Source organism: Euwallacea similis, chromosome 7 (assembly GCF_039881205.1).
Source record: "Euwallacea similis isolate ESF13 chromosome 7, ESF131.1, whole genome shotgun sequence".
Taxonomy (NCBI): Eukaryota; Metazoa; Arthropoda; class Insecta; order Coleoptera; family Curculionidae; genus Euwallacea; species Euwallacea similis.
This window is the reverse complement of record NC_089615.1, coordinates 2532835-2548983: the sequence shown is the minus strand read 5'-3', so window position 1 is coordinate 2548983 and position 16149 is coordinate 2532835. Positions and strand designations below refer to the sequence as shown.

General features: G+C 35.2%; 1 protein-coding gene across 2 annotated transcripts; it reads left to right on the top strand.

Moving 5' to 3' along the window:
• The first annotated feature begins 2827 nt into the window (after positions 1 to 2827).
• LOC136410012 (uncharacterized) lies at positions 2828 to 14454 on the top strand. 2 transcript variants are annotated; one of them, XM_066391908.1, is made up of 5 exons: positions 2828 to 3133; positions 9187 to 9255; positions 9318 to 9628; positions 13465 to 13624; positions 13936 to 14441. In XM_066391908.1, exons 2-5 carry the CDS (start codon positions 9200 to 9202, stop codon positions 14141 to 14143), a joined length of 735 nt encoding a protein of 244 aa, XP_066248005.1. In that variant the 5' UTR covers positions 2828 to 3133; positions 9187 to 9199; the 3' UTR covers positions 14144 to 14441. The 2 variants fall into 2 exon arrangements, with proteins under 2 accessions (XP_066248005.1, XP_066248006.1); XM_066391909.1 differs by lacking the exon at positions 2828 to 3133 and adding an exon at positions 3919 to 3943 and having other exon boundaries at positions 13936 to 14454.
• Positions 14455 to 16149: the final 1695 nt, after the last annotated feature.

Sequence of the window (16149 nt, the reverse complement as noted above, 5' to 3'; positions counted from 1 at the left end):
GCCAGAGTTGTATAAATAGAATGTGTAGAAATTCCTAAAATCTTCTTAACTTTCAAATTCACGTTTCGGTTCATTAATAGATGGATAGGTGTTAGATAAGCGTCCGAAAAAACTAACTATTATCTACCTACTTCCTCTTAGTTTTTTTTAATGATATCCTAAGATCGTTCAACCACTTTTCTATATTGACTAGACTGGCTGATATTCCAACAGCTTAAAATAATTGGTAATTTCATTTGCCTTTCAAATTTTACAATAACCATTACCTTCCCCATTTAAAGACAATAAAAGTTTCTCTCGGGCTATTTCCGTTTGCATTTTTTTAACTATTAAAACTGTCATTTCGGATTATTGATCGTTGTAAATTCTCGGCTAAACCCAGACATAAATTTTAAGTTAGGAAAATTTTGCTTACAAGAGAAAGTTTCTGCATAGCAATGATTCCATTGTCAAGGACAGCAAAATTGGTTGTTTTGGGTCCTTCTCCAGGAAACAACGTATACGCAACAACTAAATGTTTAGATAGGTAATTTGTTAAGTAAAATGTTTAGACAAGGAACTAATTAAGTTGATAGTAAAAGCTTTGTTAGGTGTGAAATTCTTGGAAACTCAGCTTGGAGGATACCGAATTTTCATGGAAACTAAAAGATCGATCAGAGCTCTTTACTTCATCGTTTCGTTACCAGTTGTCTTCCCTCAAGTTTGTCCTATTTTTTGGCACCAACAACGCCCAGGAATACTTTCTTAAATCAACTGAATTAAATTAAAAACAGAGCGTTTTGAATATGAACCGAAGCGTACGTTTCTGATTCGATATAAATTATTTACCCATCACACTCTCCATTTTTTGTCGAATGAAGACCTAAAGCCAACTTATCGAGCTCCTGGCAACTTTGCCAGCAAACTATTTCCATCGAAACGACAAAATCACTGCATCATTAATTTCTTCATTTCCACGGGAACGATCTCAAAGTTACCAGGAGTTTCAACGATTAGGTTTTAATAAGAGCTAATTATGGCGTTTGTTTTGTCGGGGAATTACCCCAAATATATTTCTTAATTTCTTTTCTTAATTTCAATAAACTTTCTTAATTTCCCTGGCCATTATGTGGGTATAATCTCAATGAATTTTTAAGCGACAGGTGGTTAATGTGGATTCCGTATGAGTCGTGCCATAAAGATTTATAGCAACGCACGCCTCAAATGAAAACCTATAGTTAGCGTGGTTAGATGCATAAGTATTAATACCTGGTGGAAATAATAAATCATTTGGCCATTCGCTAGCAAAAGCATCCATCAGGAGTTTGAGGGTCGGGGTTAGTTTGGAGGTCACGATATCTCAAAAACTGAAGGAGCTACGACGAAAAAAGAAAAAGAGTCGTGCAAGTTTAACACTACGTAGATCATGGAAGTCTAAGCGAACTTTTCTAATTCAAATTTAAATGACCCTGTACATTTCATTAATATTCAAATCTTGCTTAAATGTTTGCCTCTAGTTTCCTCCAATGCCTCCATGAGTCCCATCACCGACCGCTTTTTAAGATGTGAAAGCTACATTAGGATTGAATAGCGTTTTGCTTTTCGAATATACAATAATTGGCTATAGCATCAAAACAGAAATGAGATAGATAAAGTTGAAGCCTACCTGATCCCTTTTAAAGATTCCGTCGTATTTATCTGAATTTTATCGGTTACAAATATTTTACTTTCCATTAATCTCCACTTCCTTCGAAAAATTATGCGTTCTTGTTTAAATATTTTCAATGCCAGTTTTAATGAACACGTTTAGTTTAAATGAACCACTTAGTTCTCATATATGTATATGAGTGCATCAAACTCAGGAAAATGTCATTAACAAGTTTAAGCAACATGTCCCAACGTTCTTTTCTACAGGGTGTTTCTTAAACATATGGCGCACGTTTAGCGGGTATTGCTGGGGTCAAAATAGGAAACGAAATTGAACATATATATCCGAATGCGCTTCATTTCAGAAGTGCAAGGGTGTTGAAAGTTAAAAAAAGTTCTTCTCTTCCCTTTTTTTTAATTTTTGAAATTTGTATCATCTAATGACGATATTTTTATATATATATTAGAGTTTATCCAGGAATTTTGGAAGCGGTGCCATGACGCTGGTTTGTCGAAACAACTAATCCTCAAACTTGCGTTATAGATTTAGAAAACACCCTGTATATCTCTAATTAAAATTTATTCGGTCCCACTAACCTTAAATAAATCCTTCGAAATTTGAAAATGTTAAGAATTTACCGGCAATAATTGCAAATATTGATCAATTTACTGGGTGAATATAGAGATAACATTCACATTTCCTTCATTAGCCTAATAATTCGGATTGTACGAGAATAATAATGGACATATCTGGTAGTTTTTATTGATTGAAACGGAAACACGTTGTCGCAATGTGATTTTGGTCTATGTGCGTTCATTAATTATTCATGCGTATTTGCAAAATTGTCGGTTTGAAGTCACTTTTTCAGTTATTAACATGCATTCATGCTGTTATATGAGCATAAAATGTACGATTTTTTATTGCATTTTATTTAACATCTATGGCAACTGCTCATTATCCAGCGATTTTTTATAGAAATTACATGCAATTGTTAAAACCCATATCTTTTTTATCCAACCATGACGCTCTCCTATTGTCACAACCATCCCTGAATGCTCGCAAGCAGCCACAAGAATAATCAATAATCAATTTCGCTTACAACCAAAATAGCAAGTCACACAATGCTTGCATAACCATCAACAATAAAGAAGACGTCTCAATTAGACTTGGTACCATAACTATCCACCTGCTCTTTACTTTGGTGGTACCATGGCAAACGCCGCCTGACCGTGGGTGAGAGTACTCGCCACGGTGCTTCGCCGTCTATTCATTTAGCAACTCGCTGTTGGACACGGTACCTTGCACACTTCCTCCGAAGAAAGTGAAGGTACTACCAGAGAACCACTTGTTCCTCCGTAACGATCGTCATCTCGATTTTTTTCGGTCGATGCAGACGAGAAGGAAGTGAATTTTTTTGTGCTGTTAACGGTACTTTCGTGCGTTGAATAGGAGTTGCAGCAGGTCTTTTGGTTGCAGGTTTTTGGAATTTTGAGTGATCATTTACAGGTAGGTTTATTAGGAAATTTATTGTTGATAAAAATTGGTGAAAAGCATTATCAGCAGAAACAATACGAGAGGTACTCGTTTCAATTGAAGGAAAAATTGGAATATCGCGTAAAAAATGTGATTGGAGTAGAACAGTGAAATTGCCAACTTTTATCAGTTACGACTAATTGGAGATAACAGAGACGCTTTCCTTTGACTTGCGATTTCACCCCAAAACGCCTTATAATTTAAAAATCATCTTTCTTTGCTCTTTTGAATGTTCTAATCGTAATTCATACGTGCCAAGACCAGGATCCAAATCTGTAATCCTCCTGTTCCCCCGGATCAATTACCATTTTTTAAGATTCAAGTGGGCAAGAACAGAAGAGGACTCTATTATTAATAGCACCTCCATTCTTTTCATTTTTTTAAAACTGATAATTCCATACGGTGATTGCTTGATCATGATTTTGCAAGTGTCGAAGGAGAGCGACTTAGCTAATCTTTAAGGGCTCGGGTGAGGCTCTTCTTAAAATCTCAGTAAGGTCTTTAGAATCTAGGAAAAAGTTATTAGAAAAACGAAAATAACAATTAAGGAACTTAAGTTAAATAGAAAGAATAAGAAAAATATTAGGTAGTTAGAACAAGTCTAATAATCATTTACAGCAGAAAAGGTTCTCTTATAAGCTCCTAGATTAATTGCCGCTAAAAGAAAAATGAAGAGGAGTTAAAGATGAAGAGATGTCGCCTTAAACCATCAAGATTTGCTTGTCCCTGTGTACGTTTATGGAAAACCAATGTGCGGCGAACATAAGAAGTCGCATAAAGATGGTAGGTGTCAAGGTAAATTTTGCAACTTCGCCTAATACTTTAGCAACAATTAACGGTTGCTTGTTGGATCTCAATAACAAACGGTTTATCTCGGATCAGGCTGAATAAACTCGGAGTTAATAAGTACTTAATTTGTAATGATGTAGGTATGTACTTAGTAATTTACCATTTCTTACGTTTCACCAGTATTACGGATTGAAAACATATCTAGTAAGCAATTAAAGCAGTTATACCATCACTCCACTTTCTATACAAAATGCGCAATTGTTAGCAACAAAGGGAATATCATTAAATAATATTTCCTTTTGCACCATTTCAAGCGAAAGATGATGATTAAATACTATAAAATTGGTATATAAACTTGTTAATTTTACGAGTTGATTCGGTTATGGCTTTATAAAAATCGTTAGTTCAGGTTTTTGCAAACAGTTCGTTGGATTATTTTTCTTAAAAGTAGTACCTGCTTCTTATTCAGATTAAGTTGCCGATTAATTGCATGGATTGGATTGCCTTTAGAAGGTGAGGTAGGTACGAGAAAGTTGCATGACTGCAAGACCTCGGAAGATGCAAGAGACGAAAAAACATACAAACATACTTGTAACAGCTTATCAAGAGAAATTGCAACAAAAAAATATTAACGCACTGGTGCTTTTTTTTGTTTGAAGCGGAATTGTGCCCAAGAAGAACATTCGTAATTTGTGAATAACCCAGAGAAACTTATGTAAATTTATTGTTACTTAGGTATGTGAGTAAGCTTTAATGCCCCGAGAAATATCTAAGTAACTAAAAAACTTCTGTTCACACCATCCCGAAACAAAAATGACGAAATGTGTGTAAATATAATCTTGATACGTAGGTACCTACTCGCTTAACTGCACGGTTAATTCTGCAAGAATAAGACGTAGGTTGAAAACATTCATCATCATGTACGTGACATAGCCTGGGCATAAGAAGTGTGCCAAAATTTGACTAATTTATTCGTCATAATATAAATTCTATTGTGCAAGCGTGTGCCGAATTGATTGATTATTTTAGGGCATATAAATGGAGTCATTAACGCAGCAATACAGCCTGAGGCTCTTTTAAAGTGCCAAATCGACAATTGATTCCTATGAAAACGTCTTTAATGTTTGTAAAGTGTCCGTGTATTGTCTGCTTGTCTTGCGTCCGAGAAGGGATGGTTGAGCGTAATGATATTCCCTCATGCATTTTCCACGATCATGCATATGGGGAATTCGCATGAAGAACTTTTGCAACGTGCATTCAGAAAAGTAGATCATGGCAAATTCGAGAAATAAAAGAAAAAGTTGCACCCATTTAGGTGCCGTATCGATCACGAGAGCGACCGTATTTATGAGGTGTACCAGTAGCGTTTATAGCAACTTGTTCACCTATTGCACGAAAAATTTTATGTTCCCATAGCGTTGAACTGCTTAGTTCATTAAACAGAAACCAGAATGCACAACACATATTGAGACTGAAAGAAAATGATTTATTACCTGCCTATTCCTTTCTTAGGTGTTTCCAGGCTTTCAAAGCATAATGCAATCAATTTTAGATATGTAGCGCAGAGTAACACACACAATGCAATATGTTTATCGCAATAATACGAAAAGATCGTAATAATTGTCTATTCAAATTCTCAGATTTTCCCATTACATCGTCATTGCATAACTGCAGAAAATCGCATTCAAACTTCTAACCCAAATGCAAAGCACATAATTCTTAACGGGTGATGAATGTGTGTTCCTGTAGGCTTATGCAACAACTCTCTTAAAAAAACTTTGTGATTATTCAAAATTTTTACCTAAACAATCATCGATAATCTCGAAAATTTTGGCTTCAAGCAATAGTGCCACAAGGCTGCACACAGCAAACAAAATCGCACACAACAAGCTATCTAGGGTATGCAATTAGCCTAGTTCAAGTCACACAGAGTGTACCATTGAAAACTTTACACCTGGCTTATCTTCAACTACGATAAAAATATTAGAAATTCCCGCGACACGTCTATTTTTTTTCCGAGAAAGATACATTTTAGTGTTAAATGCAGACTCACCAAAGCAACCCCCTTCACGGGGGTGCATTCAACTTTAGAATCTCAAATAGCACTATAGGTCTAGTGACACCTCCTTTGACAGGGTTTTTAATTCTCATTGTCAGCATATAATTTTTTTTCAATTTTAGATGTATTGAAATACATTGGAGATAATAGGAATTTTTGAAAATGTTCATTCAAATTGAATTACTGCTAAATAAACCTGAAAAAATGGGTGACCGTGGATGTAAATTTGATAAATTCAAAATGGGAAGGTTTTACACATAGCCACCCCAAACCTCATAATAATTTGTCCAGCCTGTGCCTACATTAAAATTTGTGGAATATGTTGGTTTAATATTTAACAAGTAATTTAAAATATAAAAAAAAATTACGTGCTGGCTATCAGAATTAAAAACCCTTTCAAATGAGGTGTCACTCGACCTACAATGTTATTTGAAATTCCAAAGTTGAGTGCATCCCCGTGAAGGGGGTTGCTTTAGTGAATCTGCATTTAACGCTAAAATCGTTCCCCTCGAAAACAAAATCAACGTGTAGCGGCAATTTTTAATGTCTTGATCATAGTTCAAAATAAGCCGGGAGCAAAATTTTCGATGATACACCCTGTATATGACACATCGTATGGCCAGTTTGAAGTACTTAGATTATTGAAATTAACTCATTGACTTCCATTTATGTCTCCATGCACCAAAGTAAAAGCCGCAGAATTTCCTTAAACAGATGGTCATAATGCAACTGTTTAAGCTGACAAATACGAACGTTACGTACTTATGATTTATGGTAATCGACGTGCCCATCATTATAAAAATAGGTCTCGGAAGGAATACTAAATGACCTGTTGGTATGCATTTCAGTTGTAGGAGTTACAGCCTGATTGAACGAGGATATATGCAAGGCGCAACTTTTGTAGAAGTGAAAACAAACTGTTAATCAGATTGTTTGAAAATGCAAAGTAAGTCTCAGAGAAATAATTAATACAGGGTGTTTAGTTGGTGGATAGAGGTATTGCGATGATAGCGCAATAATTAATACAGGGTGTTTAGTTGGTGGATAGAGGTATTGCGATGATAGCGCAATAACATAGGCAAACAGGTCCAAATATAGAGCAACTACTTATCTCATTTACATACGAGTAGTATTACCAGACGTTTTATTTTTGAAAATTGTGTAAGCCGAATGTCCCCTGAAATGTCTCCATTTGTCTTCAAAATGATGCTATTAACCAAACACCCTGTATGTGCCCGAAAATATTTATTATATTAAAAAAGTCGCGCCCTCAATCTGTAACGGTTCTCTTACGAAATACGACTAAATATTGTGATGGCATTGAATACATATTTTCTAATACGATTACCATATTATTCCGCATATCATACTTACCTTGACAAGCAAATTGTGGGGCATTTTCATTGAACGTAATCAGCCACATTCTGCAAACAACATAACCGGCATTCAAAGATGCTGAGGGTGTGAACATGAGGTCTAAATTTGTAATGTTGGGAAGTTGTTGCCTGCTACGCTTCAGCAGGAACTAAGCTCAGTCTCTTGAAAATCCTGCCGATTATTACGGTCCTGAAAATGTTTTTAAGTCATAAGAATTGTACTTTTTCTTTTTCATAATAATTGTACTCTCTCCAGTTTTAGAAATAGAACTATTTTTCGTAAGTTACTAATCCAAATATCTCATGAATTACTCAGCCTGTGAAAGTCGCAAAATTGACCTAAATGAGATTCAAAAATGGCAACTTTTGTTTAAGTTAACTAACCTCGTAGCTTCAGCTCTTTAGGAGGTAACAAAGGTTAGCACACTTTAAAAATGCACCTTGCTCATGGGGTTTGGAGTATTATACAGAATACCCTAAACCCCACGAATAAGGTGGCATTTTTAAGTGCGTTAACCATTGTTATTTCCGAAAGATATACGTATGGACGACTCTCCGAAATGTATACGTATGGATGAGTTTTCGAAACATGTACCCATGGCCGACATAAAATAAATTAAACCTGTTTCTTATTAAAAAAAATGATAACCAATTATTTTATTGGGCCATTCAAACACAGTCCGAAAGTATAATCCCATTAGTTACTTTCTAAAAACCAATTCGTAGCAAATTGACCAAAGATACAAAAATAACTATGCATTAGCTAGTTGCAGGAAACGCGATATCAAACAATCCTATCGAAATATAATAATACAATACGATTTATATATTGCATTATTCTAATATCGGATTTTCTGGGTGGTTGCCCGTCCAGTTTACATAACTTACCGGATTACCACACTGCCGCCATCCGCCATATTATCATATCTCTTCCTTGTGGATTGTAAACTTTTTATATCTTAAATAGCAATCTGCGTGTTTTGCAAGCACACCTAACAAGCCAACGGCAATAGAATCTGATTAAGGACTGCATTACATGGTAATTAATTGGTCGTATTCAGTGCACTTACTCAACTAGTGTTAATGCGTGATCTTGTCTCCACAAACATTATACGATTTTTGATAGGACTACTGGAAAAAGTTGTTTTAGTTCAATCAGATGGTGAAGAGATGTAATGTTAATGTTTTGTGATCTCAAGGCGAGGATTCTACCGTAAGGTCACTATAAATAAAATACTGTGTGCAACGGTTGCAAAAAAAACTGATCAAGAGTGCTTTGAAACAAATTCTTTTTTTTCTGCGAGTCCAACAAGTGCGGAAAGCGATACTTTTCCGCACTTGTTACGTTCTGCAGTGCCGTCGCTAGAGGAGAAAAAAACACAATGGTCTAGAGATTTTCGACCTACGAACGAAGAAGTTTTTTCTAAGAATGGCGTAGTAGCATAAATTCGAATGGCTTGTTACTTTTTACTTAACACCCCGTATTATCATGCATATATGTCATAAACCGGCCAATCGCTAGCACTAAAACCTAAATCACATGTGTGATAGATGCGGCATATAAAAAATTCTTTAATATTTTTCCAGCATTTCTGTGCAGCATTGAAAAAAGAAGTTATGCAAGGTGGACCGCCAAAATTGCTCAAGGTACCTGTCCGTGGTCAAAATTAACCATCGCTTTAAATGAAACTGTAATATATCATCGTCCTTTCATGGATCTTGTTCGTCCGATGCAGCTACTTAAAAATCATTTTCTCATTGCATTTCACGTTCACTTTAAATCAAGTTTTTTATCCTTTCAGACGAAGGCGAGACATGCCACGACGGCCTAGACAAGAAGACATTTATTGGAGTGCTGCTGAATCCGAAAGGTCAGTGCGTTCTTAAGAGAAAGCCACAATTTCATTAAACGTGTACTTAATTCCTATCATAGCGATGAATCCATAAAAAAACAACAAACCTACATAGACCCATGGGACTTAGAGAACTACGCCTATATCCGGGAACACTTGGATTCAATGGAGCTTTCTTCCAATCCCTCTGTACCAGTCAGTGGGTCCAGCGCAGGTAGTGGAGGGGATCTGGGGGAGGCAAACTCCCACTCTTTCTTTTACGTTCCTGGAACCAAGAGGTTAAATGACAGACACCAGGAAGTCATCAGCGGAGATTATGCAGACATCGAAGAAGTCGAGTACATGTCCAGGAGACCGCGAAATAGGAGGAAGAGCGGATATTACGAATATGGTAAGGAGAAATTGTTTTATGTCTGAAAAGTTATGTAAAAATGCATCAAGTTTATTGTCGGCTGCACACAAGTGCCAACCGAATATGGAAGATTTTTGTGCCTGTAGATAGAACCGTATGGGTTTGGTGATGGATTTTCACTTCCTAGTTTGGTGGTATCGCACATCAAGGTTTCTCGCTTCAAGTGGAGTTTTTGCAGGGTGAGCTAAGGTATACAGCATACCTACTACTAGTAAAATTATTGATCCTCGAGGATAATGTGTAATAATTACAATGCTCGAGGCGTGCTAAGTAATTAAGTAGTAGTAAATTGGTGGTATAACCACTAGAAAGTATTTACCTATCGGAGAAGATTGATTATTTCTCCGAATTTTCCATTAATTGTGCTGTTGAGCGGATATTAGGTTTCCTCGTGAAGATAGATTAGCAAATCCGACGAGTAACATTCATGGAAATTACGACAAAATAATGAGGACTTATTGACTTTTCGGATGGCTGAAGTGTTGATTGAACATTTGATTGATTAGGTATACGTAACACACGTTATATAATGTTATTACGCACGGGTTGAATTTTTATTGCACACACTTATCTATAATTGCTGATTTTCGGTTATAAACTATCCTTACGTTGTTGCAAACTGCTGATATAGGAGTAGAAAAATGTGTTTTCAGGTGGATAACGAAATTCACTGACGTGGTTAAGCCATATTCATATGTAGACAGAATTAAATACATTGTAAAGTAGCTAATGTAACATCTTACGTGAGTGATACACATGTTCCTGTAGTGATTGTTTACTAATAAATTATATCGTAGAAAGTAGCTCAAAATACCATCTTGGCAACAGACCGTGGACAGTATTAAAAGGCGATAATTAATTAAGTCAACAGAAATTTTCATTCATTACGAACCGTCTTAATTGTAAGGTATTGGCCAACAACGACAACCTTCTATAGTAGAACAATCTGCGTAATTCATAAAAGATAAAACATCGCTAATTGGTTCTATTAGGAATCGACCTTCCCATTCCGTAATTTCGGATATTGTTCTCTAAAACATTTAACAACAGCAATTTTAGTATTTGCATTTCTATTGTTTTAACTTATAGCCAAAGTCCTTCTAGGTTTAGTTGTCACTCAAGGAGATTGCGAAATTTTATTTGCGTTCGGTAAGCAAATGAACGTGGCTTCCAGTCGAGTATACATATATAGTCAGAATATACTCATAGGAAAACCGGCTCTTCTAACTCGTGTAGAAAGTGTCTTTCCCGCACTTGACTACTTGCCCGAACTCCACATGCTCACTCGTGTAAAAAAGCAACTCAAAATCAATCAGAAATTAAAAAATAAATTAAAAATGCCCTTTTATTAAAGAAAAAACACTCTTAAGTGGCTCAGATTATTCAAACGACAAACTTTCACGTTTGCTTTTATTTCATTACTAAACACTATTAACAAAATACTCGCGCAGAATAGCACTGTAATTTGGAGCTTTTTCACTGTTGAAAAATTAAATATTTTTAATTACGAAAATTGTGGAAATGTGGTTGTTTTCAACATGTTGTAATAGCTCGCGTGTGATATGGTATGCCTTAGAAGCAAGTACGAAAGCGTGATGTGTATAATTTAATGAAGAACACTGTACAAAAATGAGAAATGTTCAATGTTATTATGGTTTGCTCGATGTAAATGTAATGTAATGAATCAAAGTTTATCTTAAAAACAATATAACGATGTCACATTTTATTTCCTAATAATCATCTCTTAGTTTAGCAAGAGAAACCGCTACGTCGAATGTAATGAAGCAAGACCACATCCAATCACCGAAGAAATAATAATATTGATATTGATCCGTGATGTGATTATTACTAACTCGTCAGAAAAAAACAGCCCCTTTGATTCAAAAATAATTGAAACATTAGATAAGATTTTTTAACGCCCAGAAGTACCAAATGGGAAAAATTGATTATTTCCGTATAAATTGGCAATAAAGCTAATTTAATAAAAATTATACAAATTGACGTATTTAGTTCTTAAATTATAAGATTATTTGGAATTTAGTGTTCATCTAAGCAAATACCGGAAACTTTAATTAAATGAGAGCGAAAAACAGATTAAAATATTTGTTAAGATTCTGTCTTTGTACGTGACCTAATTTTAGAATAAAAATGATGACCCGAAATCTTGCAAAGTTTTAGCTGTAATTTAGCACTTCAAAATCTCTCACAAGGATTAAGCCCAAGGCTTTTGATTCATTATCAAAAATTATTAATTATGCAGCATTAATTTGGACACACGACTTTTCTCTTTTCGGTAAATTAACCACATCGTCCTTCCCGTTAAAGCCGATGATGGATCCATATTCACTCATAAAACTAAAACGAATAGTTGTACAACCAGCTCTTCGAATCATAAATCATAAACAAGCACGCATTAAACCATTTTTATTGTTCTGTGTATGTCATTTCAAATAAGAAGAGAAAGAGAAATTTTGCAACATTGCTAATATTATCACTGAACCTTGTTTTAAATTAAACAACCTCGTCTTGTATAGAATTGGGACATTTTTGCATTTTTGCAAGATGTTTCTGGAGTATAGGGCGTACCATATTCGATTCTCAACATGAGAATCTCAGAAAACGAAGAAGATACAGAATCGATTAAATAGAGACAAAGTTGTGTCTTCATGAGAGGAGTTTTTTGCCCTTTTTAATTGTTTAAAAATTCCGATTATTTCCGGAGATATTCGGAAAAAAACCAAAAATTGCTATTTTTTTGGCTTTAAATTACAAAGAGACATGAAAAGGGAAAACACTTTCTTAAGGCATTTTTTCCTGTGCAACAACTTGAATATACATATTATAATTTTTCAGAGATACGACGTTTCGATTTTTCGACACCATCATCAACTTTTTTTTCAATTAGGGACTTGACCTATTTTTTACGAATTAGGCTAGTCATTGATAATCGAAAAAAAAACATGTGTCACACTTGTTGATTTGCGACGTCTAGATCAAAAATATTCATTGTCAGGATTTTGAAAATATATTTTCAACATTGTGTTTGTAGATTCAGGTCTGTATTGCGAGCAGGCCAATGAACGGCATCACGGTTACCCATCCACTTATTTAAAAATATTCGGTTTAGCAATAATAATATAAATAAAATATACAAGTAGGCCGCGCCTGACAGTAATTGTAATGTGTCTATGCCTGTCACGTGATAAATATCTGATATTTATTAAGCTATTCATTTTAACATAGGGGTTTTTAATTTCTACCATGAAAGTTGAGTAAGTAAGATGCACTAATACAGAATGTGATAATGTTAAGGTATTGTTTCACCTGACAATGAATATTTTTGATCTAGACGTCGCAAATCGGCAAATGTGACACATGGAAGTTTTTCAATTATCAATGACTAACCAAATTCGTAAAAAAATGGTCAGGTCCCTATTTGAAAAAAAAAAAAGGTTGATGATGATATTAAAAAACTGAAACGTCGTATCTCTGAAAAACTATTTTCATGTTGTAGCGCGGAAAAAAGTGCCTTAAGAAAGTGTTCTCCATTTTCATGTTTCTTTGTAATTTAATGCAGAAAAAAAAAAAAAAATAGCAATTCTCAGTTTTTTCCGGGTATCCTTAGAAGTAATCTGAATTTTTAAACAATTAAAAAGGCAAAGTATTTCTCTCATAAACACACAACATTGCCTCCATTTAATCGACTCTGTATCTTCTACGATTTCCGAGACCCCCACGTTGAGAGTTCAATATGGTACACCCTGTAGTCGACTGATTCCATTGTTCGAAAGACTTTAATGGGACATTTTTTTTAGACGATGAAAATCCATACGAGTATGGTTTGAAAGACAATTCAGTGTTCGGCATCTACGACCAAACTGGACGATTCAGAAAGGTTTCAGTACCAGTGAGCATCACGCACAAGCCACTACTTGAAAGGAGTTTAAGCAGCCCCAGATATGGAGATTATTACGAGTATGAAAGATTCTTTAATAGGAAAATTGACTTTAGAAACGCGTTTAATTAGTCAATGATTCGTTGTTTTTCGTGCCCGATGAAAATCAAATATAATATAATACCTAAAAGGTATCCCATTCAAGAGTCTAACAGTTATGATTTTGGTCGGATATAAATCATTGAGAGTGCAATCATTCATCAGACTTTTTCTTTTTATGGAAAGTAGCTTGACATCAATTAAGAATTTGACCTTAACGAGATTTTTACAAATAGTCGCTTGGATTGTAAAATTTGATCAGATATTCGCAACAATTATTTGTTTCTCCCAGATACGATCCTTATGCTACCCGTCAAGAAATCTACAGCAGACTAGAGGACATGTCCTATACCGGGGACAGAACAATGCCCATTTACGATGATGTAAGGAGACTGAGAAGGAAGCCCCAGAATTTCGGGCTGACCAACTACGGACATTTGAAAATCGATTATTCCATTAGCTGGAATGATTTGAACAAATACATACGGTACAATAGTTGAGTGCATCTGTAGAATATTTGAATGAGGTATAATGAAGCAAAATGGCAATTTGGTCAATTGGACCTTTCAGGCCCTCAAATCTTCTACGCAACGTAAATAGTGGGTAATAGTTGGTTGATAGACATGTGAGAGTGAAATACATTGCGTAGCCGCTTCGAGTACTTAAGAGCCCCCAATATATTGTTACATTTGTTTAAGATGGCTTTTCACGGTATCAGTAATTTCGATAATTTATTGAATGTAGTTTTCGTGCATAATCCAACAGAAGCGTTTTCTATTCGTTGGTATCACTTAAGGCCACTCTTAAACCATCAGTAAAACTTCAGATGAAACGTTCAAGTTTAAATTGAAGGTATTGAGAAAAGTAGTATTTTTACATGATTTAGTTAACTATTGTGCTTGACCTATAATTGGCATTGAAATAGATTAGCAAATAAAATAGAGAATCTTCGTTTATTTGTGATTCAATAATGTTCACCGAAATCACTTCATATGTGTTTCCGCTCGCGTTTCCCCAATAGCATAACCTTTTTAGATTGTAAACTTCGGACTGAAGGCTAAATTACACCCGAAGAGCTGGTGTATCGGTTAAATCCCAGTTGAGAACTTACGATAGGCTCTAAACCGCAAATTTTTACTGATTTGGAGCTTAAATCTCAAACTGGTGTTTACACTGAACTTGTAAAAGTTGCCTTAAAGGCCCAATTGTATGCCCCAGGTTTAAACGAAAACTGAAGTTTCAGATTTGACATAATATATTGCATTATTTACCTGTCAAAGTCTTTGGTTTAACCGCAGGTGGAGTTTAAACCGAGGCAATACAATACTTATAAAATAAACACTGAAAACATGAATAAGATAGATGTTAAATAGATCACTAGAATTTAGAAATTTTGCTAAGTTAGATAGGCACCAGCATAGCGTAATAAACCTTTTTTGACATGTTCGTCTCTTTTTTCGGGATTTTAGAATTTTCATATTCTTTTAGAGTTGCAAAATGGCATTAATACTTGACACTATTGAATTTAATACTGTAACCACACGTTAAAAATCTAAAGAATATAGTAGATGATATATCAAGATACATATAAATGGCACTTACCTACTTCGAAGCTTATTTTACGTCATCCCCATGATCTGGTATTTGTGCTAGGCAATAGAAAAGGTACGAGGAGAAAACATCAAAGCACCGACGCCCTAGTGGTGTTTCTGTGTATATCTCAGCTACATCAAAGTATTTGATTAAACCTGCATCTAGCTTTTTGAAGTAACTATTCAGCAGCTTCGGTATTTTGTTTAAATAGTGACGATTTATATACATTAAGCAAGTATAGCTCTGTCCTTAAGTGGACAATTTTTAATATCGGAATTGATGCACGCATCGCAAACGCAGAATAACTTAACTTGTTGGTCGCAGTGTAAATAGGGAGAACTCCTTCTTAGGGTATGCACATAACATATATTGTAGTATTTGTTAATAAATGTTAAGAACCATTATCATCTTAAATATATTTTTTGCAAAAAAAAATTGTTTTGCTACAGGATCATCTACAGTTTTCCGCTCCTTCGTTTCACCTATATGAAAGATATTGCTAATGGTAGTGATACGTGTGTCCAGACTAACCCAACGGACACACACATTTACCAAATTGCCACGAGATAGTACCTGTCTAAATTGGTCAAGTAGAAAACTACCGAGAAGCTTCATAAACTAATCGCTGACCATTTTCGGCGGTTGTATGAGATCTTGGCGTGGTCATCACACACTTGTAAAGTTTCCTGATAGGGCATTGGAAAGGACCTACCATTATTTGCATTTCTCGGCGACAAATTCAACCACCAGCAGGCGAATAAACTTGCTTTCAGTTTGGTTGAAAATTGGTTTCCAGTTCCCAGGTTCTTCAGCTCCATACCAATGCACCATATAACGTTTAGTTCAATTTTTTTCAGGTACATTACTGAGCGTTGACGCTTTGACATGTTCCAAGTGTTACAGCTTCGGTAAT

Excerpts from the sequence above, each read along its gene's own strand:
- LOC136410012 (XM_066391909.1), top strand. The coding sequence starts at position 9,200 with ATGCCACGACGGCCTAGACAAGAAGACATTTATTGGAGTGCTGCTGAA. Across the intron at positions 9,256-9,317 it reads AGTGCTGCTGAATCCGAAAG|CGATGAATCCATAAAAAAAC; the intron begins GTCAGTGCGTTC and ends TTCCTATCATAG. Across the intron at positions 9,629-13,464 it reads GAGCGGATATTACGAATATG|ACGATGAAAATCCATACGAG; the intron begins GTAAGGAGAAAT and ends CATTTTTTTTAG.